The sequence below is a fragment of the Bombus bifarius genome, unplaced genomic scaffold, assembly GCF_011952205.1.
Source record: "Bombus bifarius isolate JDL3187 unplaced genomic scaffold, Bbif_JDL3187 scf7180000009343, whole genome shotgun sequence".
In the NCBI taxonomy this organism is placed as follows: Eukaryota; Metazoa; Arthropoda; class Insecta; order Hymenoptera; family Apidae; genus Bombus; species Bombus bifarius.
This window is the reverse complement of record NW_022885057.1, coordinates 829,194-852,632: the sequence shown is the minus strand read 5'-3', so window position 1 is coordinate 852,632 and position 23,439 is coordinate 829,194. Positions and strand designations below refer to the sequence as shown.

The following is a 23,439-nucleotide window of genomic DNA, read 5'->3' as shown; positions in this document are numbered from 1 at the left end:
CACTTTCCACTTCTTACGACCAAAATTCGTTTTCCTTAGTCATGCCAATCCGATGCACAAATCTCACTTAATCAGAGTATGTGAATAATGTGGGAAGATAGAGCGGGACAGAGATCGCGATGCTTGATATGTAACTTTTAAGATATTAGGTATGGTAATTGAACTATTGGTTGTGGAATACATGATGTGGAATATGAAATACGATGTTACAGTACGTAGAAGATTTATATATTCGATTTACTTCAAACAATTACTCACTTTCTGGTTTTACTGCGATTTCGGTACACTCATTCCGTTTTCTTCGAAAGCATGGATCTCTGCCAATATTGAGAATTAAACTTTAACACTTTATGGACATATTTTCAAGATGTCAAATTATAAAAAAAAAAGAAAAAGATTGATTTTTTAGCTCGTCATACTAAGAAGACCTCTTAAGATTTTTATCGATTATGGCCATAGTCCATATCGTTTTAGAATCTATCTATCGTTTCGAATCTTATAGAAAACGCTATAAGGAAGTGGTGTAGGAAAGAAACTCAGGTTTAAAAGTTGCCTATCATTATATTTGCATTTTCGTTATAAAAAAAGAGTCTTGTTTCACAAAGCAACGTCGAACTTGACATAGTAACGTATTATATAATACCTGCATAATCGTATATATCACAATAAAATGGACGTGTGAATGAGTTTTGCATATGGTATGTACATCGTGTAAAAATGATAATCATCGAAATTATATGGCAAGCAAACGTATTTCCTCTAAAAAGCCACGGGATTGTCTAAGCAATGAAATTCAGAACATCTCTAGTTCCGGCACGTTTTAGGGCTTCTCTCTCCAATTGCTACACGTCTTTTAAGGTCTCTTAAGACCACGTAAAGGTCTCTTAAGTTCTTCGACCATAGCAAATCCTATTCTTTTTAATGATAATGGATACAGTTTATAGATTGCGTACAGATATAACAATGTACAAACGCACGAAGTGTATCGAATTATCGACAATTCGTATTTGCTATTTTAGATTCACTCTAAATTAGCCAGACGAGTTCGCTAATCATGCTTATACTGGTTTATTGACAAGTTCACTTGAAGTTTCGACAGCTCTGGAACTACGTATCAAGTCATGAGTATCTTGTGCAAACATTTAGGCTTGTGTCTCTCTAGGCGCTTTGCAGAAGGCACAATGTTTACATTCCCTTTGACTCTCTTGAGCTCTCTCTTCTTCGAATTTCTCAAGTTCTTGTAACAAAATTCGCCATCTGTAACGACCAATGTAATACGACTCTACCCTCGATCCTAGCTTCGATCGTGTCGTTGCGTTGATTCAGTGACAAAAGCCGAGTCCCGTTTGGAGAACTGTTCGTTTGATTCTTTGAACACAAATATCTTTAGTCTACTTAAAAGAGGTCTACTTAAACGAGGCTCTCCCATCCTTGACGGTGCTGTAACAGCTATAACGAACGGCTGAATGGTTCGTACCATCTTTGCACTCTTGTACTTGGCCGGTTGGTAGATGTATTGCAATACACAGGAACTCTAGCATGCCGCAAGCCTTTTTTGTCGCGATCATGAGTGGTATTGCCAAATATTTCACCTAAAATAAAGAGAAATCATCAATATAATTGTATAATTACATTAAAAATCTGTACACATACTTATCAATAAAAGATTTATTTCTTTCAATAAAATTTCTATAGGAATCCATCAAATTCTCAGAAACTCGATCGAATCTCATACGTTATAGATATAACAGAACATTTATTGGCACATTTAATGCTTAATTAAACAATCTCTTGTTGTTTAAATTTATTATTTGAATGAAAAAATCTTATCTAAATAGCGGGAAAACCAGCGAATTATTCACAGAAAAGTTTAAATGAACGGAGTTCTGACGTAACTAATACCATATTCGTAGTATATCATGACGTAACCAAGTTTTATAGAACAATTCGTAGCATCACCTGTAATAAATCGCGAAGTGAAATTGCATCATAGTTCCTCCCAGATGTATGGAATTCCCTGACTTCGTTCCATCCCCACCCTACGTTTCACGACGCGGCTAGGCTAACTAGTTCTCACGACTTACGAACGACACAATACGTCAAACACCTGTTCTTTTTATACTTTACTGAGAATCTATCAACTAAATAATCGAACGCTTCATCGAAGAGAAAGCAATGGATGCGTAATTGTATTTTACCTCGCGTAAGGCGGCGGCGGCGACGGCGTCGGGTCCCTAGAAACAATCTCCACGGTTCTAGGAACCATGTTGTGTACAGTTGGTAATGACAACGTGTTGCTATTGTTCGGCCTAAATAGATGACTAGGATTCAACTTGATGGCATCGTCGTAGCTAGGTGGCGCGTCCGTAACCGCTTCGTAATCTGGTGGTTTTTGTCTGGATCCACTAGATGGTTCCTCAATGGAGATTACGTGAATAGGATCGTCGATCTGCGTGATACAGAATTTATCACTCGAATCAGCGTTTGAAAAAATTATAAAATAATAATAATATATATATATATTTACATATATAAATATATATATTCAAGTACAAAACGATAGTAATTCAATAGAGTTCTATACTTAAAGCCATGAATGATCAACGTCTGCCTTTCGAAAGTGACCCCTCCGATCCAATTCGTACGAATCGATTCTTATCTCGTTAATATTTTACGACAGTATTACACGATCAACGGCAAGGATATTAACCCCAAAATGGTTATTCTTCTATATATATCGCGACTGGTCTATAGATATCCACCTACGTGTTTGCCTCGACACTCTTTAGAAACTTTATAGCTGGCCGGATCTAAGTCACGAAAGGGCGCGCGTTTACCGCAGAGTTACGTACGCCGGATACAGAACAGGATGAAAATAGCGCGGTTATTCGAGGCTATAAAGAAAGCTTCGCGGAAAATTGCATAATCGTTTTGTCGGCTCGAATCGCTGGGTGAATGACTGAGAACAGAGCCGATTTTTTCTTCGACGAAACTGGCGACTTTTTTTCATTAGGTACAAATCGCAAATTAGAGATTTTGCAATGCTCGCACTGGTCGTTCGGTTTCTATTGACTCAAGTGGCTCACGATTTCATTCGTGATTGTTATATAGATCGATAAATGATCGTGTTTCTTCGTTTGGAAATAATCTAGCTGACGTAAAAGCCATTTGTAAAAATATCGCACGATTTTGTTGTTTAGAATTTTTTACTTGATGCCAACTATAGAAGTTGGTATTTGAGAATTTGCTAGTTACTTATTTAATTCATTTGGACCTGTTTATGCGACTAAGATTCTATGATAGAAATTCATACTTGAAGGATCACCATTAAGTTTCATTTCAAATACATATTTTCTAGGAGAAATTATGAATGTATCCGTCGTAAATATTGCACGACAATAAATAATGCACTTTGGGATTAAGTCTCTTGTTATACTTATCGTTAGATATACACATGAATAAATATCTTATAATCGTATTCATGATCTTTGTCAGACTAATTCGTTTCGCTAATATGATTAATAATTAAAAATGAATGATCCATGATGAGATTATTAGTAATGGAAATAGATGATAATCTGGAAGTATAAATGAATATCAATGCATCGCTATATTTCCATTTTACTTAAGAACGATGAAATATTGTTTGCAAAACATGAATATTTCTTATGTATTTTTTATCATTCTACATTCTTGACGTTCTATTTTATTAATAACAGGTTGATTTTAAAATGTTAATTACTGTAAAAAAAAGGTTGCATAACAGAAAATTGACAACTATTTCAAATGTGTTTATTGCAGTTGGGACACGGCAGAATAATCGAAGGATGGCCGCCGATAAATATAGATACGTGCTTCCGGGTGAATATCCTTACAGTAGTAGATAAGTGTACTGTAACTACCAGCGACCTCCTTTATGCATCGAGCCACAGACAGACCTTTGCATTTCTATTGTTTCCCTGCGTGAACGAAAAGAGGAACAGTTGCTATTCTAAGTCACACGACTATACTACGCCCACATATCGTTTTAATGACAAAATGCAGAAAATGTGAAGGAGAGGCAAAAAAGTAAGAGAAACAGATTTTGAAAGAACAATTTTTGCATGACCAAAATTCGAGTGAAATGAAAGCGTAGACACAATGGGGCGTGTAGGACAAAAGAGAACGTTGCAAACAAAGCTATGACAGAATCGCGAGGAGATAAAAGAAAACGTGCGACAAAAGAATTCGTTCAGTGATAATCGGAGGATTCTGATTGTCTGGTTCCCAGAAGTTACATAATACCTGTGAAAGTAATGCGATCGCGTCTACGATATTGCTTATAATTGTTCGAGGGATAAGAATTTTTAGTTCGGTGGCCATATGAATTAGAAATTTTATTTCTTATTGTAACTTTTGGCAGCATACTACGTGTTATAAAGATACATTGATCACATTCATGTGAAAATTATATCATAAGAAACGAACGAAAGTGATTTTTTAATACTTCTATACAGGATACACCGCAAAGTAGTACTGTAAAGTGAGATATTTGACCACAAAAAGGGAATACAATTTCTTTAATACGGTTCCGTTTCCATGGAAATCGGTTTTGTATCAAATATACTTAGCTTCTAAATGATAACCTGATAGATCTTGATATACATCACTTATTGCTACTTATGTTTATAAACGTGGTTAATGTTACATTATTATCATCTATCTGTCACTTTACCGATTTGTTATTGATATTACTATTGATCGATCTATTAGTAGCTAGTATTGATTTTAATCTATTGATTTTAAAGCTAAGCACGATTCTTTAATACTAAATAAATCCTCGAAAAATTATAAGCGGCACTGTGTACTATGCTTGTATGCTGTAACTATATGTATAATGAATTGTGGAACAAAAGGAATTACGAAAATTAATTTCGTTTACCGTACATTCTCTTATCGAACTTTAAACGTTGTGCATAAATTTTCACTCTTGACGAAGCTGATTTGTACCAAGAGTACACAGCAATTATTGCCGCTTTACGAAACGCTACATGGCGTATGTTAACTATGTCGATTTTAGGAGCTAGCGAGCGATTTATGAGGCGAGGAAAAGCCACTGCAATAATTTTGATCGAACTATATTATTTTTATCTCGTAGCCTGTTTACAAACGCTGGTGATTACGGTTCCCTTGCGTACTATTACTTGTGCTATAGACGACCGGTTCGCCGTCTATAATAGGAAGTTGACCTGGATCGATCTGAAAAACGCTGCAATTTTCGGAGGTCTCAATCAAGTATGTTTCGAAATCCTTAAACTCAAATAAAAGTTTGCCGGTGGTAAATTGAGCCGTTTACGGAAAAAATAAGGATTTTAACACGTGAAATAGAATCGAAATTAGATTCAATTACTCTTTCAGTCAATAGAGTTACAGCTGTTGTTTTATCTTGGGTCATTCCGAGAGAAAGGATTCAGATAGATTTCTCGATCTTAGAATATGAATACATAAATGTTGGCAATGTTAAGTGAACTGTCACCGCGGCTAAAGTTCAGAAATATTATCTGTTTAATCGGGAGTTTGTTCGAATTCACTATATGTATAGGTTAACTGTATGCACGTGACTAGTTCTTAAGTTGCTTGAAATACAAAGATGTAGTCAAACGTAGAAGTAAAATATTGATCTCAAATTTTCTTGGAACATTGTTGCTCGCAGAAGTTTCAATTTCATCTTTCGACTAGCTAATTAAAGACGTACGATTCGATCTGTTATTAGAATTGCACTTTATAGTATAAGATATATTACTTAGTTTTGTATTTTCTTTAACAACAATTACATGCTGCATATGAAAAAGATAAGTCAATAATAAATTAAGAATCAAATTCCAATCAATCAAATCAACGTCTGATTAATTTCTTCAAAATATGCCAATATGATACCAAATCATTCTCTCAACTTATTCGCAATCTCTACTCATGACAAATTTGTATTCCCTGACGTGTTTGACAATTTCGATAAAAGATAAAATGATTATCGCTGTAATGGATTAAAAAATGGAGACTTACCTGTGCTGTGATTGGATGATTTGTGTGTTGTGTGTGCATGGTTGCCCTACTTGGCGGTGCGTGCAGCCAACAACACATTGCGGCACATATGAGAAGTGCGCCTGCGATTATGCAAGCAACACCAACATATCGTACCGGTTCGACGTAGTTCTCTGCGAGGCCTAACCAGTTTATCAGTGCTCCAACGCAAAGGAGAACCATTCCGTACCTGTAGGGACGCTGCGAACGCCGCGACTCCTCCAAGGACATTGCTGAAATCGCAAAAAGAGATCAGTTTTGCAACTTTCCTGAAAAGTTTCAGACAGATTTCCTTACTGTCGTATATCGTTCGATCGCCCACCGTGTTAAAGAAAAAATTTGTCGGGATAAATCTCGGCTTTTCTGAAGATCATTGTTTTATTATTAGATGATAGTAATTTCAGAATTTGTTCAGAAGAAAGATCACTTGATCAATTGAATTTTTGCTTCCATCAGTTAGTAATGGAACAATTCTTTCTAACTTGAATTTCATATTTCTAATAATTTTCTGAATTCTGTAATTTGAATTTGAAAACTAAGATTTGAATTTAGAACAAATTTCAAAAATATCAATTCAAATACTCGGGAAATCTCAGAGTTCACTGGCATTTTGAAAATAGGTTCACGTCTTTGGGTGACGCAGAGGATTTAATTTGTGGACACTAAATCATTGAACAATGACATAAACAACGATAGCGTATGCATGAAGAAACTAACGTTTGGCATTTCAGACGAAATTGTTGGTTTAGATATAGTTCCTCTGATTTATATATTTCTTTAGACTTTATGAATGGATTTGAAACTAAATTTATCGAGGTATGAAAAGTGTGTATCTATTGTTAGAAAATTTTTTTTATAGTAGAAAACCTTTTGATCTTTACTGGGAGACAAACCTCTACGTAGATATATACCAAAGTATAGTTTATTTTTAGGTAATATTCCACTTCCGTGACTTGATTAGATTGACATATGTACGTACGATCAAGTTTAGAAAATGACGCTATATATAACTACGGCGAGGATATTGCCACGTACTTTATTTCCAACTGTACGATATTGATTCGCGCGATGCGCGATGACATAGTGGACACAACTCTGTTTCTGAACTTCGTTTCAGATCACGCATGATGTTGAGTATACCTCGAGCAAACATGATGTATTTTAAGGGGACATACGTCCACTTAGTTTTCACTTTTTACACTTTTGATCGTTAAATACATACATATAAAACATATATACAACAAATGAATTTTAATGAATTTCAGATTGGACATAAAACCTTACCTTTTTCACACTTCACGTTTAGTAGAAAATTAGAAGAAGTGAAATTAGAAGAAGTCAACATAAATGAAATCTTACATGGAATTCAAATTACAAAGTAAAATTCAACCACAATTTAAGATATAGAAGAAAAACGCGTTTTCTTCGTCAATAAAATATGTATGGAAATTTGTAAACAATAATATCGCGTTAATGACTATAATGGAAGTCAATGAATATAAATGACGAATAGGATCGTTACGGACAGGTAAAAGGTAGGAAACTTATTTGTAGAAGTGGGTTAGTCGAACAAAGCAATTGTTTGTCTAGCGACAATGACTTACAATAAAAGTTTGGTAAGTGACGCACAATGAAATCAAGGACAACGATAAATACGGGTTCTGGAGAAAAGATAACCCGTTCCAACGAAAGTTTGTTTCTGCCACGAAAATGTTTATTACTCCCTGTCGCATGAAAAATCTCAACGACGTTATTCCTGCTGAAGCTGATATCTCGTAATCAAGACGTACTCTAAGTCTTACACGCTTTCCCTGGTTTCAAAATCCTCTTTGAATCTTATATAAATATATCCTACTTTTATCTTGGTGGTTTTTACCTTTCTTATGATTGTTCTATACAAAAGAAATCGGCAGCTAATTATGCATGGTATTGGAGCAAATATGAAAGTTTCTCGAAATTGGGTGATGCTGAATGTAATTAATGTGCGAAAAGTGTGTAAACATGATAAAATATAAATCGATCGGCGGTGTGTTTGTTTTGAGTGTTAAAGAAATATGCTCGCGTGAAGTAAAAATCTATAAATATTCTTCGGTTGCGAGAAAAAAAGATAGAGAAAAGTAGGCTACACGAGAATGAATATACCACAAAGGTAGGCCATCTCGGACATCAGCAATCGTACGATCGATATCTGTCACTTCTCTGCCCCGCCGCGCCGTATGCTATTTTAAAAATAAAAACCAATCGAATGTTAACGCATCTATTTCACTGACTATAAAATGCGAACGATGTTCTTATCGAAGATCACGCGTGCTCTTTTGTATAACATGAGAAATTCGTCCGCCTAATCGCCCACAAAGAAAAATATAGTTCATAAACTGTTTGAGGAAATATCGATGTTAACCTTTACACTTTGAAAACTTTTATAATACGAATTGGTTAAAAACTCCAGTATATTTTTACGATGGATTTTTTGGAAGATATGCGTTTGTTTCGTAAAGCAAATGATAATAAATGTTTGCAAATTTCTTATCGGTGAAGACAGTACAAAAAGCAACATTTCACGTTATCGTTGCACTGATGCGATACCAAGAAATTACAAATTTCAAAGAGAACACAAACACCGCAAGCTGGAAAGAAGAAGAAAAAAAGAAAAACCTGATGCGTAATTACAAATAACAGAAGAATATGAATATTAATGAATGTAGCGTGATTACAAATTATTCTCTTTTGGTATTCAAATCCTAACTATAACTAAATACCGACGATCAGCAACGTATTATTATTTAAATTATATAACTTATCTCCTTGAAACAGTTCTCGCAAGAAATTAAGAGAGCAAAGGTATCTCAATAATGGAATTTGTAAAAGACGAATGAATACAAGTAGAAGCAGGGAAACGCAGAACTGCAGAAAAAGAGGAAAGAAGTCGTAATTTCTCAGAACAATCAAATATTTAAATTATTATATTGCGCTTAACTATTGTTACTTAATATTTAAATCATGCTAAGTCACAATTGCGATACTTTAAAAATTGGATAGATTTTTTTTGTATGTTTGATATGAGAACACTCGATATCGTAAACACACTTTGGTATGAATGAAAGATTATGATAATTCCAAGTTCGTTCTAAAGAATTTACCATTGATTTCGTCCATATCCTAAAATGGCACTTAACACACGAGCAAATTCGTACTTTGATATGTGCCACACTTCCCGGTCGACTAAAATACGAAGTTATGCCTATCTGCGGCATACAGAGTTACGTCTTTATACCTGAGGATTACATCTGATAACGGGGCAGAAATCATAAAGATAAGGGATGATATTTTTTAAACTTATCGCTCATTTGTCATAAATAAATTTGTCTAAATACACGTGCAATACTTTATAAAATCATTCTCTTCCCTCGTTTGCTCAATGTGCCGTCGCGTGATTTTTTCATCACTTTGCACGTGATTACTCCGAAACCAGAGCATGACTATTATTGCACAAGTGAAATTGATTTTCATTTGCATAGGTGCATGAAATAATGGCCAAGGACGTAAGTTTGGCCACGAAAGGGGTATACCTCTTACAAATTGTGATCTTTACAAAAAGAGAAGGTAATTGCGAATAGAATTTGATAATAATTTCTTTAATAGAAATTTTATTCTTTTCCTTTCTTTCTTTCCTTTATTAAAGAAACAAGAAAAATCTGCATTACAATTATAGTATCTAAAATCAATTAGAAAAATTGATACTCCTATAGCTCAACTACTTATGGTATTATTTATATAACGTGTAATTCAAAGTATTTTGACGTAGAACACTGACACAAGAATAAATGAATTTAGCTGAACAGTTACACACACATACACAGAGATAGAATTAAATCGGCGCCTAAAAATAGAGCACATCTAGTAATCTGGTTTGTTCTGCTATTTGCAACATCATGGAAGTTTCCCTTGCGTAATTATGAAAATCCAGGACGTGTCTCTAGATGAAGGCTGAACAACAACTGGAAGTAATCAGAAACAAAAAAAAAGGTATTCTTTTAACAGGCATTAACAAACACTTCCTGATTTATAATTGAACGACATATGGATAGCAATATATCTGGTTTATGTACGGTTTATCCCACATATATTTACAGTAAGTTCCTGGGACATCGATAAGCTTCTACCGATTCTAATTGTAGTTCCTTTGTGAATATTCTATGAGACGATATCGCCAGTACCGTTTCTTACCATTCTATTCTGAAAGCGGAAAATACATGCCACAAAGGAAATCTTTATCCCAAAATTGCGTATGGGGCATCGCTTAATTTCAGCACGAACAATGAGTGTTCATGATAGGCGTCTCGCGTACGTGTGAATTTTCTCAACGGTAGAATCGGGCCATAACAGCCAGACAAGCCTCTGTCACGTTCTACCTCCATTTTTCCTGCACATAACGCAACTCAGCCGTCATTTTCTCTACTCTGCATACCTGTCGATGATTTTTGATACAGGAATTTTCTTCTTATGGAAACAGATAAGACACTATGACTCAAGTAGGAGTGGTGGTAGGATTAGGAAGGATTATCAGTGGGCGTGATGGTATTTTACAGAATGCGTCAGTTAGAATCTTGTTTTAATTTCGACACACTTCGATATTTTTATATTAATCTTATTATTTTCTCTTTGGTTTTTTGAAAATTAATCGCTTCAATGAAATATAAAAGATGTTTATAATTTATCATGTGTATTATAAATTCATGCTTCATCAAATTCAAAAGCATACAAATGACTCAGCGATATTTTTGGCACTTCAGAAACATATTCAGATCGGGTTTGCAGTTTTGTTAGCGATTTCCAGAATATTGAGTCATGGGTGAATAGCCACGTCAATAATCTCTGAATTGTAAGCGATGTACATTTTGCAATAAATTACGTCGTTTCCTTAGGAGTAACCGTGAAGCTGTGCAATACTGAATTATTAAAACGTTAACGAATAATTCATATTAGGTATTCTATATAAGATAAATGATCCGTGATACAGTGAATAACTTGGAGAAGAAATATTACGCAATTCCATGAATTGAGATAAGAAAGGATGATACTCGTAAAATCAAACCTGATTTCCAATTACTGTGAAACACGAGGAAAGTATATAAGCCTCCTCCCCAGGTGATAGAATTATCGCAACAATATGATGACAATGGAAAAAGGAAATGGTAATCAAAGACATCAATCATAAGCAGTTATATACGTGCAAATATTTGATTACTTAACTGATTTATGATATGTACATCGAATCGAAATCATATTTATATGTACTATCAAGAATTTCCAAAACGGATACGCGCCATTATCGATTAATTTAATCTCTAATAATTAAATTTCGTTTTGATAGATCTGTGTATCATTGATTACCTTTAATTATCGTTTAACCTCAAATTACATAGTGTACAAGACGCTTTAAGCACAAAAATATGTTTCTATGATACCACACGAAGAATAATTGTTACAAAATGTATATATATGCGTGTGTATAAATATTGTTATAGGATGTTAAAGAAATCATAAACAATATGCACGTGATCGACAGATAGTAGACACGGTAATAGCAATTAAAAAACGTTAGTAACAGATTAGGATACGTTATGATATTAAATTAATAACTCTTGTTCTTGCCAGCCATTTGGTTGATAGCAAAACAATAGCCCGATGATACGACGGGAGCGATGCAATATAAAACCTTAAGTAATTGCACAGTATATAACCAACTGTGATAGATTGAAATGAATGAAGTGCGTTTAGAATAACGACAACGACAGCATAGAACAGTCTGAAAAGAATTTCAAACGTTTATGTGGAAATTGCAATAAAACTGTAATTTTTATAAAAATGTGACGCTTATATGTTTATGAATTAAAAATTTCATATTTTATTAAAATAGAAAGGAAACTCTGTTGCAAAATATGAAATAATTTCTTTAATAAAAAATCGCTGTTTGCTTGTTATATGACAGTGTACTATACTACATTTCACAAGTATACCACATGCTTTTATCGTATCTTTGACATATTTAAAGTATTAAATGGTACAATTGCACGATAAATGACGAACTCATTCACACATAAAATATTCAATTTACATTCCAGCCATATTGCTTTAACTTTGTCATCCTTTTTTCACACTGAGCTAAAAATGAACCATCGGTCGAACAAATATTATTCATGCTCGAAGATCGCCTACATTTTAAATTTAATTTCAAACGTTCACTGTTCGTGATAAAATGGATCAAGGTTGCGTGGTTTTCACTATTAGAACAACAATGTCACACGTAATAATAAATACACGTGCTACGCAGAAAACGTGAACATGAGAAACGTGAGAGAAATGCAGTAGTCTAAGAACCGAATGAGCATCAACGTTTCTGTTTTTTATACATTTACTTTGCAACAACATGTTTACCTGTGCGATATCGCCGTATACAATCGGTAAAAACTTAACCGGTCTCATGCTTAACTAATACCCAGCCGTTTTTGCTTTTATTTTATCACGCGAAACGAAAATTAAAATGTAACTATACCGGCGTCAAATCGAACGAAATACGAGAGATAGATGACGTAATGTATCAGCAAAGTAAAACATATAAAATTGGGATTCGCGACATTTAATAGATAAATACAGACAACAAATACCTGGTGCTATTACATTGAGAAACAGTATTGCACCATCGATTAGTGCATGATTCACATAAATACACATGTTACATCTCCGCGAAGTCCATTAAAATCTGCTTTCTATAAGTCATTCTTCTTTAGATCGAACACTATTCAGTACACTGGTTAGAATCAATACTCTTGGAAATGGACGAAGCACAGTTAATCGAATCAGCACAAGATGTTTACTCGATCGTTCTTCATGATCGTCAAATAAGCATCTATTCTGTTTCTGCTTTCAATAAAAACACTTGCAATTCGCATTCACAGTGCTTGCTACCAACGTTATATGTTGACGCGCTGTGGTGTCGAATAAATGGTTACGTGCACGTACGATTACTTGGTTGTTGAAAATAAAGACGGAGAAAAATTAGCCTCTGGTAGCGGCTTTTGTATCGACTTTCGCACGAGGTACGGTTTCGTGGAATACAGACTTCCTGAACGGAAGATCGATCTGTGTGTATACTTTCTCGCGTTTCGGGAATAACCCGTTATCGCGTACTATACTATACCGCACGTGACGTTTTAACGCTACTCTACATTTAATATACGCGGTTCCCTGTTATAAATTATACATATACCGTTGGTTTCTCTGCATAGACTCGCGTTTTCGTCCCGGCGATTTCTGTCGATCGTTGCGTCAACGAGGCTGCAACTGTTACATGGTTACACGGCCATTTACATGGCTTAACCTTAACCTAATTTTACACCTTGCGCCACGAGCACCGCTTAATGAAAGAAAAGCAAACAATCGACTCTGCGGCCGCTTAGCTCATAAGTTAATGGGACATTTAATGCACCGAAATGGCTGCTCTTCCTGTTGTTAGATATTCATTAATATCGTGCATATTAACTGCAGAAAATTTTCAATTCCATGTAACTGTTTATATCTGTTCATAGCTCGAACATCTAATAATTTTAGAACAAAATATTCACCAGTGGTAATCACATTTACTAGCTTTCGTATGGCTACAAAAATTTGATACTATGAAAATGAAATTTACGTATAAAACCTGATAAAAACATGCATTATTTTCCAACCATAACGTCAACTTATAGATGTGCTGAAAGTTTGATATACGTTATAATAGATAATATACTTTCTCTTTAATCTTATCTGTTATATTTCCTATTCTTCATTCATTTCCATTGTTCGACGATTGTAGAGAAATAAACTGCGCGACTAGAATACATGCTTCGTATTTTCTATTTAATGAAAACCTGACTGATAGTATAATCGATAGAACGCTAATCCTCTGGTAGTCTCTTCCGCACCCTACGTTTGTCTTGTATATTTTATAATTACACCTCATCGACGTCACTAGATAAGAACACACGCAATTATTCTGTTGTTTTATCGAAATGTTCATATGAGTGACAATATAATGATTTTTTCCTGTTTCATATATCTTTAAATATCTTCATTTTGTACTCTTTGTGGCGTACTTTCTTCTCAATTATTTTGTGTTACAACTTTTTATTCACACTGTTAATATCTTAATAAAAAAATTCAAAAAACATGTTAATGAATTCGTGGTCACTAACTATGATTTCCTACTCTGCATTAAATTGCTTCCACGAAAGCCTTAAAGATTACCGATAAAACTGTCGATTATTCCAATGAAATGCCAGATTGGTTTTATTATAAAACTCTTCATTCTTTCATAAGATCGAACATAATGTAATTCCAAGGTTGATGAAATCATCTCTAAAACCAGCTAATATTTCATTAAACACGAAGCCGAATAAAGTCACGATGTTTTCCTAAATATTGATACGAGTTTCATAAAACTGATGTAACCACGGAACGTTGCAGAATCATCTTATTTAAATAATCTCACAGTTTCACATACAGACGAGTCCTACGTGATTTATCGCGTTCCTTGTACTTCGTATAAATTTCTTTTATTAAATTGATTCATTGTGGTCAAAAACGTTACACAGCACGAAAGTTGCAGTAGCCTCGTGGCATTGTAAACGGTTGACTGATAGATAATCGTGCGAACACTTTTTCAATCACTCCAGTATCGATTTCCATTGTCACGCAATGAATGCAGAGGAATTCTTTGAACTCTGACCTGCGTCACGCGGTTCGCAGCAGATAGTCATACATTAGAATATCGTCTGAATGCTCGCGACAGGGGTCATGGGTACCTAAGCACGTGACGCTTCTAACTATGGAAGTACCTTGAAAGTACGTTGATAATAAAATACGCAGCGAAAAGAGAAAAAGATCGATAATTGAAGACCTCTTGTAGACAATACTGTAAATACCAAATATCAAATTTTTTAGAAAATAAAATTGTTTTCGACATTCGATTTGTTTTGATTATTACAAAAGTTATCTTAAGTGTACAATAATCCAAATGCACCACAAAGTTTTATGGAATTGTATTTATAAGGAAGTCTGTACGTGCCATTTCTTAGTTGCAAAGAAAACTGAATGTGCTATTCATTTAAATTTGCAAACAGTGTAAATATCAACTCTGTTCTTAAATAACTTGTACCAAAACAAAAGATACATTTTTTCAGGATGTTCTTTTTATCTTTATTACAAAAGTATATATTACAATGTTCTGTGCAAGAATTGTTATAGAATTAGTGATATTTAGTATCTATATGTTCGAGCATGTCTATCACTTAATGCCATTTACATTGTTTTATATAGAGGAAATGTTAGACGTAAGAGTGGTGTTATCCTATAACAATATTAGCGTTAAATTAGTTGTAACATTATTATTATCTACAAATGGAAATTGCTCTTAAATTCTATACTACAGTATTCCTATTGACATATAGGAAATTATATGTTAAAAAAGCAACATTTTTCAATGTTTGCACTTGGAACGTCATTTACAAGAAACCTTCAATTATGTATAATCCGTATTCGATTCGCAAATATAAAAAAAACGAAAACAAAAATCACACGGTCACTAGTAATACTACACAATATCGGTTTAAATACGATCATGTATAGTATGATCATAAATTGACAAAAGAGGATTTTGACCAGTCAGTGGTCAGATTCAATAAATGATTCACAATCTCAAACAAATGATACGAGAGCATGAATGATAAAACGAAAGGAAAGAAAAGAACATGCATGCACACAGACATTGTATGTAACCAGTAAATAAATTTGCGGCACTGATATCGTGAGAGTTATCGTCGGTTAATAGACGCAACACGGAAACTTACGTCAAAATCGTAACTCTCACGAGATTGCAACGCTTGAGAAGGGAGACGCCAATCAAGGAGAAGTGAACCTAAATTAAAAAGGAAGACAAAAGATGAAGAAGAGTGGCGAAGAGGAAAGACGAAGAGGAAAGACGAAGACGAAATGGAAGGCAAATATGATTTAGCTGATATCGCACTTAAATGTGACCCGTGCTAAAGATGCTTTGTCTACCTTGGTATTTGCACTGTTATAAGAACAATTGATTTTTGTAAATTCAGACATTTACTCGTATCATATACATTATTCCCTGATAATTAATAATCACACAATACGATAACAACACATTATGCTAATACCAGAATTACCAAAAACATCCAAATTATAGATCTTACATTTTTTGCTCTTATAATTAGTAAGAAAATGAAAAATTATAATTGTCTATGTATGTTACAGATCAGCAAACCTAGTGTTTCAAGAATGGGAAGACTTTCGACTTGATCTAATCGTCAAGATGGACGAAGTTTTAGAAGATAATGTATTTACTATGTAGCTGATTCGTTTCACGTTAATGTTGTCAAATTAACAGAAATTTTATTGGGTGGTGATGTCACTTCAAAGAATGATTCGTCAATTATTTTACGTCCACGTTCACGGACGAATAGCTCATACTTTGATTAGAAATTGCATCACTTCTGTTCTACTGCATAACATCACTCCTTTATTTTCTATTATATAAATTAACATTCTCATGTGTCATCTTTCAATGCTCATTCTAAAAAGTTTTATTTAATCGGTGATATTCAACGTGCTAATGCATCATGCAGAGGCGTTCTCCGCGATTTCAATCGAATCTCTTCGTTTCTATCGCCGACACAATAAGTCAAGAAATGTAAGGATATTATCCAAATCAATTATTCAGAGGTAAAGTACTCCCTCTCTGTTTTATGTCGAAAAAGGATACATATGTGCTATCTCAAAATTCATGAACGTAATGCAAATGGGCATCTTCGCGGGGAAATAAAAACAGAATGGAGGGGAAAAGGAAGGAGTAAAAAGTAAAAGTAAAATTTCTGGTTTCTTGGATAAATTGGAGATATGGATGCAAATTGCAGCGAGGTGATCTTTCGGCAAATCCCATCCGAATCCTGTGAAATGAACCGAAAAATTCGGAATCTCGATAAACAACAAATATTGCTTCGGAACTTTTAATTCTGTCAATATTTGTGAATATTTTGAATAGCCAGAGTATGTTCTCATATACTAATTAAGGTTTTTCGTAGTTAAATGCAATAGTTAATTAGTTACATTGAAACTAATTATTGTTGTTAGTAACATTGTTCATCGAAGACAGAGCATTAAAATCCCTTGCCTTTATTTCAAATTCAATATGAGATAAGATTTCGTTTTTCTATAATTTATAATACGTGACTGCTTAATGAACACGTGAATACGTGACTGTGTAATAATTATTTACAAATGTGTTAGTATGTCTGAAGTGGCGTAGAATATTCCACTAACGTTATATACGGTGTCGCGATCTACATGTATTCCTAACCTTGAGTTTATAGACCGAAACCAAGTGTAAAAGATTCATAAGCTGAGTTTGTTCGTACAAATAAAAGTGTCGATTTTCAAAGGAACATCAGTCGCCCAAGTTATTGAATTCGATGCCGCTTTACCATAGTTTCATTACCATCTTTTCTACTTATTTTATTTACTAGATTACACGCCAGTGAGTTGGCTTTTTTAAAGCCGCCGAATATGATTTAACAAGAACAATTACCGTAAACGGAAAAAGACACAGTAATATCCTATTTACGAACAATTCTAAAATTAGTCATGAATATCTTCTCACGAAAATAGATTCTTCTAATTGCAACTGCTATTACGACTACATAATCGACTGTTATTTGTTGTTTGAATCAGAAAACATCATTCATTTCACCAATTCATTCATAAAATAGCAAGCATGACATCAATCCAAATATCATTAAATTTCTAATCGACCCAAACTTTTACGACAAAATCTAATTCTACCATATTTCGTACTATACGTAGATAATAGCTATAGACATTTCCAGTACATTTTTCTATAGAACGTGTATTAAGAAACTTACGTGTAAGAAATATTTGCTTTGCAAATCTTTATTGTTATTTATTCAAATGAAATACTACTATTGACTTACAAAATCATGAAATTAGATTGAACAGTGGCTATGAACAATCGTGCGAGAACCTGTGTTCAGAGAGTTGTTTCGACATGGAATACTGAAAAGGCATATATAAGTAAATTTTACACGAGCATAAATGAAAAGTGGAGCACACACTAGGAAAAGGTTTAGTGAAAGTGTCTGCCAATGGCTCGAGATGAACACGTTTTTCAGCACGTGGTACGTGGATCTCATTTTGAATCAAACCGCGTAGCTAAACGCGTGTTTTATTAATAACTCGTTATACTTGGTGATCTCGTGCAATGATATCAAAATTGTGAAATAGTGAGTGGCGACGCTGCGCCAAGTATGAGTAATTCTTACTTCCGCAAACTGATTTTCCGTTTTGAATTTCCTAATTCCAAATTTAATTAAAAATTGTTTTGCAGTATTCTTTGTATACAAATAATGATTTTATGACACTTTTTTCACTTCATAAGTATCTTAACTATGTAATGATATATAGAAACTATTATTAAAACTATGTATTATTCAAAGTTGTGAGTGCTAATGAACAGTAACAAATTGTGATTTACAGTTCGCCTTGGACTTATCGACATGCTATTTGTCGACATAATTAAATTACCATACCCAGTCTAATTTCCTCTCGCAACTTCGCACTTCGAAGCGTGCTGCGTGATTAGTCGTTGACAACAGGATCATATTTTACACTTATCACGTGTTTTACGATAAATCCGCAATGACACTCACTTATTTATTAAATAATGAAGTCCTGAAATTCTTAAACATACCAAGTGCAGAATGATCTCTATTCTAGTATAAATATTTTTTTCTCTTTATCTTTATCTCCTTCTCCTTTGGAAATGAAATATTTTTTTTGCATTATCAATATTCAAAACTATCGAGTTTTTCTCATAACGATAGTACTGGTTATCAAGAAAGTAGAAATTTTATATATACCTTTTAATAACAGAATTAATAACAGAACTAATTTAAGCTTTAGTTTATGATAATTTCTGACAAAGAATGTTGAATTGACTACTAATAATTACAGTATGTGTACATCTAACAGTATATCTTGTACATTTCTAAAATATACAGTGAGTAACTTTAATATTCAAACACCACAAAATTTTAATTTTGTCCCATTATAAATTTTTTTACAACAGAAAAAAACATGCATGATCAGATATAATATTAAGGCAATACTAAGGTTTAGTTAGCAATAGTATAAATTTTATTTCCATGACTTGTAACATTGGGTCAATAATATATCTTAAATGAAAGATCTGATTTTAACATTACTTTAATATTCGAACACAGAGATGCAGCAACATTCATGATACTTTGTATTCCAGAACTCCAAGGCTATCATTGTTTACAAACATGCTAGTCTACATATAAATACCATATCAAGCCTCGTAGCATCAGTTGCGTTTCGATATTCGTGAAATTCACAAATCATAATGACAGGCAAAAATAATAACAGTTTTAATATACGCCAACTCGTCATTTTTCATAATGCTAATAGAAAATCGTATAGACAAATTGCAGCCATGCTTAATTTAAGTAAGAGCACAGTAGGAGGTATAATTAAAAGGTTTAAACAAGAAGATCGTATAGAATCTATACCACAAAAAGGACAGACAAGAAAGTTGGATGTCACTGACCAAAGGAAAATAACAAGAAAAATAAAGGCCTTCATTAAGTGCTGCAAAACTAGCTGACGAACTTTTGATAGAGATAGAAGAAGGTACATCCCCAAAAAATACGCAGAGCACTGAAAAAAGGTGGTCACAACGGAAGAGTTGCTTAAAAAAAGTCATTTGTAAAGGAGGCAAATAGAAAGAAAAGATTAAATTATGCACGATAATTTTAAAAAGAAGTCACATGGTGAAATGACGTAAATTTTAGCGATAAAAGTAAATTTAATATTTTTGGCAAAGAGTGGTTGGCGAAAAAAGAATAAAGAATCTAAATTTAAAAATATGAAACCCACTGTAAAGCACAGTGGTGAAAACATGCTTGTGTGTGAATCTATTGCAACGTTTGAAACGGGTGAAATAGTTTTTATTGATAGCATTAGGGACAAAAATATGTATTTAAACGTTTTAAAAAAATAAAAATGGCAATTGTTGATATTTATAAATACTACTAAGAAAATGACCCTAAACATATTGTACAGGAATATTTGTTGTATAACTGTCTAAAATTGTTACACCCTCCATCTCAATCACCAAATTTGAAACTTCATTGAAAACCTATGGGACGAACTAGAAAGGCGAATTAGAAAACTGCAATAACGTCAAAAGAAGTGTTGAAACAGCGATAAAAGGAAGAATGGAATGATATTAATACCGAATACTTGATAAAATTAATTTGTAACATGCCCCAACGTTTGAAGGAAGTTATTAGTCAAGGAGGTTATTCTACAAGGTATTAAATCACTTATAAAACATAAAAATTATGAAAAAATTAGAGTGTCCGAATATTCAAGTAATGTTAAAATTAGACATTGTTTCATTTAATACGCATTATTTAACAAGTTTTGGATGTTATGTAAATAAAATTTATACTATTGTTTAGTATAACTTTTGTAGTTACTATCCATAGTATACTATTCCATAGTATACATAGTATAATAGTATACTATTGTAGTATACTATTGTTAAGTATAAAACTATTGTTATTTATACTATTAGACACAGTGTCTAAATATTATACCTGACTATTTACGTTTTTTCCCGTTATAAACAAAATTATAGTGCAATAAAATAAAAATTTTGTGGTGTCAGAATATTGAAGTTACTCACTGTAAGTACGCTCAGGCGAATAGATAAACACGTCACTGACTTTCACATTTCAATTCGTAAACATAACAAGCCTGAAAAGGGACTTAAACATCAATGATAAAGCGGATTATAGAAATGTAACGACAAAACGTAATTAATAATAATTCTTTCGGTAATTGAAATCTCGTTTACGAGTGAGAATATGCTTCATATCAGCATACAGAGAAATGGCGTTATATTAATTAAAATTTTCATAAACCAATATTTCAAGTAAACAAATTCTACTTCGACTTCCTTGAACACAAAATTAATAAACTTCAGGACTTCCACTTCAACAATATTATCATATTATGACAAGATACATTGTGTACGGAGAACACAATATCAAAACAGTGTATAAGGAAGTGAAATATGATCGCTATTATAACTGCAGAAACAATGAAAATTCTTAATTTTCTTCATTTCTCACAAAGGAAGTTAGATAATTGCTTGAAGCTACTGGAATCGTAGATATAACTTCAAATTTTATTAGTGACGTAATTTGAAACTTTAATGGAAACTATCAATATCCCACTTTTTCCTTCTCTCTCTCTCCCTCTTTTTTGTTAATATTCTCAATAAAATCTTCGAAGATGCGTCATGCTCATGACGGAATATTCCCGATTACAGTCACGTGATCGAGAGGCGCGACAATAGTTCACGTGCATTCGATCAAATGAATTAGTTATTATATCGTTAATTTTCGTATATAATTGCCGTGGAAGAGATCGGTATTTATGCATTCTGTCGTGAAGAAAAAACTGTGCGACGTATAAATCAAACACAGTTTATAAGGTTCATTAACAATTCGCAATTATAGTATTCCCATAGCTCTGACCAATCATGTTGTCTGTTCGACGTATATTGATTCACGCCTTCAAAACTAGCATATTTCCCACTTGTTATACATCGTTCATTGGAAGATTGTTTGATATATTCCATTTTTGATTGTCATGTAATTGCTGCACAGATAGTGGCATGTTTAATAATCGACGACAACGTATACTTGAATAATTTGCTAGAGTTCGCTAGAATTTGCTAGTATTCGATCCTTGATACATCGAGTATATGTATCTGGCATATCTATCTATAAATCCTGTCTGACCACTTTCGTACGTCCCTGTTCACCGTGGTAATTTACGTCAGTGATGTCCTTAATTTCTGTTTACGATCGACAATCCGCGTTTGTATCAGCCAAATGACAGTTACCGGTATTTCCTATACTCCAATTCGTTGTACCACGATGACGATATAAATTTTCCCAGTCCTAGGAATCTGTTTCGTCGTCTAGGAAACGATTACTAGAGCGTATAAATAGCTTTACCATTTTAGAAAGCGTTTTTAATAGACACCGATAAAGCGTTTCAGATCGCTTCATCTAAAGCGAACTTCGTTTTGAAGCGATAAGATTTCGCAAACTTCTCAATATTATCTGTTAATAAGTTTCTTAAAAATTAATATTCATGTCCAAGTAATCGAAGCAGAGAATTTTTCAGACAAGTTTATTTCAATGATATCTCTATTTCAATAATTATCCATGAATTATAAATATTCTCATATATTTTAAAATATTTTTGTACAAGAAATTATAATTTTCTTCGAAATGCAATTCTTTTATAAATGCATTCTATATATCTAATACCCATATATATTTCATATTATACTATATATCTAATTGCAATGAATGAAATTAAAGAGTTTGAATCAAATCCCGGATTTTGTACGCAAACAATCGAAATGTTAGCTTCGCATCGAGTTTGGTTTTCTCGGCGCGAAAATACAAATTTACAAAAGATGGAAAACTGTAAAATTAAAATAATTTTTTGCCTAACGTAGCATATTATATGCTAGAGATGCCTTTTATGGGGCAGAACCAATGAAGTCGAAAGAAATACCAAACTCCGTACACAAACAAATAAAAGCGCTACAAAATATCATGTAAAATTGTAAGAAAAAAACGCGATTCGCATTTAAACGAATCAATTAATAAAAAAGGAAAGATTGAGAGGATTTGAGATCTGCTTTGTGTCATTGATACTTATTTTCAGGATCGCGAGAAAAAGCAAACAATCTCTGGCACCTACCTCTGGACTGAATATGGCGATCGAGCCGCTGCGTTTTGACGATTCTCGTTTTTCACTGTTTTTCTCACAAATAGAACTTTACTCACTGAATCTCGTATTTTTAATTGGTAAGCTTTCACTGCTCTTCTGTGCATCTGGAGATCGATTCGTAGCGATACGTGCGATCGAGCGCGCGAACAACCCCCAGCGTAACGACACCAAGAGAGCGCAGCTGCCACACGGAGAACTCGTCGCGGACTGGCGTGATTCCCGCTTCTGTACGCTATTCTAACCCACGGCTGCCAGTTTTACCGCTTGACTCGGCTACGAGTATAGCGCGTATCATTGATGTGAGCGCAGACGTGAGGTTGCGTTGCTTTCACGCTGCGTGGGGAACCCGGTTTTTGAACATCGCGATATCCTCCGTGTACACTTCGGACTTCCTTA

General features: G+C 33.7%; 1 protein-coding gene across 6 annotated transcripts; it reads right to left on the bottom strand.

The window, feature by feature from the left end:
• Positions 1-541: 541 nt before the first annotated feature.
• On the bottom strand, positions 542-23,295 carry LOC117215042. 6 transcript variants are annotated; one of them, XM_033461444.1, is made up of 5 exons: positions 14,603-14,617; positions 12,729-12,981; positions 6,043-6,293; positions 2,199-2,449; positions 542-1,592 (listed from the first exon to the last, which is right to left on the bottom strand). In XM_033461444.1, the coding sequence occupies exons 2-5, from the start codon at positions 12,793-12,795 to the stop codon at positions 1,589-1,591; spliced, it is 573 nt and encodes a 190-aa protein (XP_033317335.1). In that variant the 5' UTR covers positions 12,796-12,981; positions 14,603-14,617; the 3' UTR covers positions 542-1,588. The 6 variants fall into 6 exon arrangements, with proteins under 6 accessions (XP_033317335.1, XP_033317333.1, XP_033317334.1 ...); XM_033461442.1 differs by lacking the exon at positions 14,603-14,617 and adding an exon at positions 13,331-13,658; XM_033461443.1 differs by lacking the exon at positions 14,603-14,617 and adding an exon at positions 13,331-13,658 and having other exon boundaries at positions 12,729-12,830.
• Between the last annotated feature and the right edge of the window lie 144 nt (positions 23,296-23,439).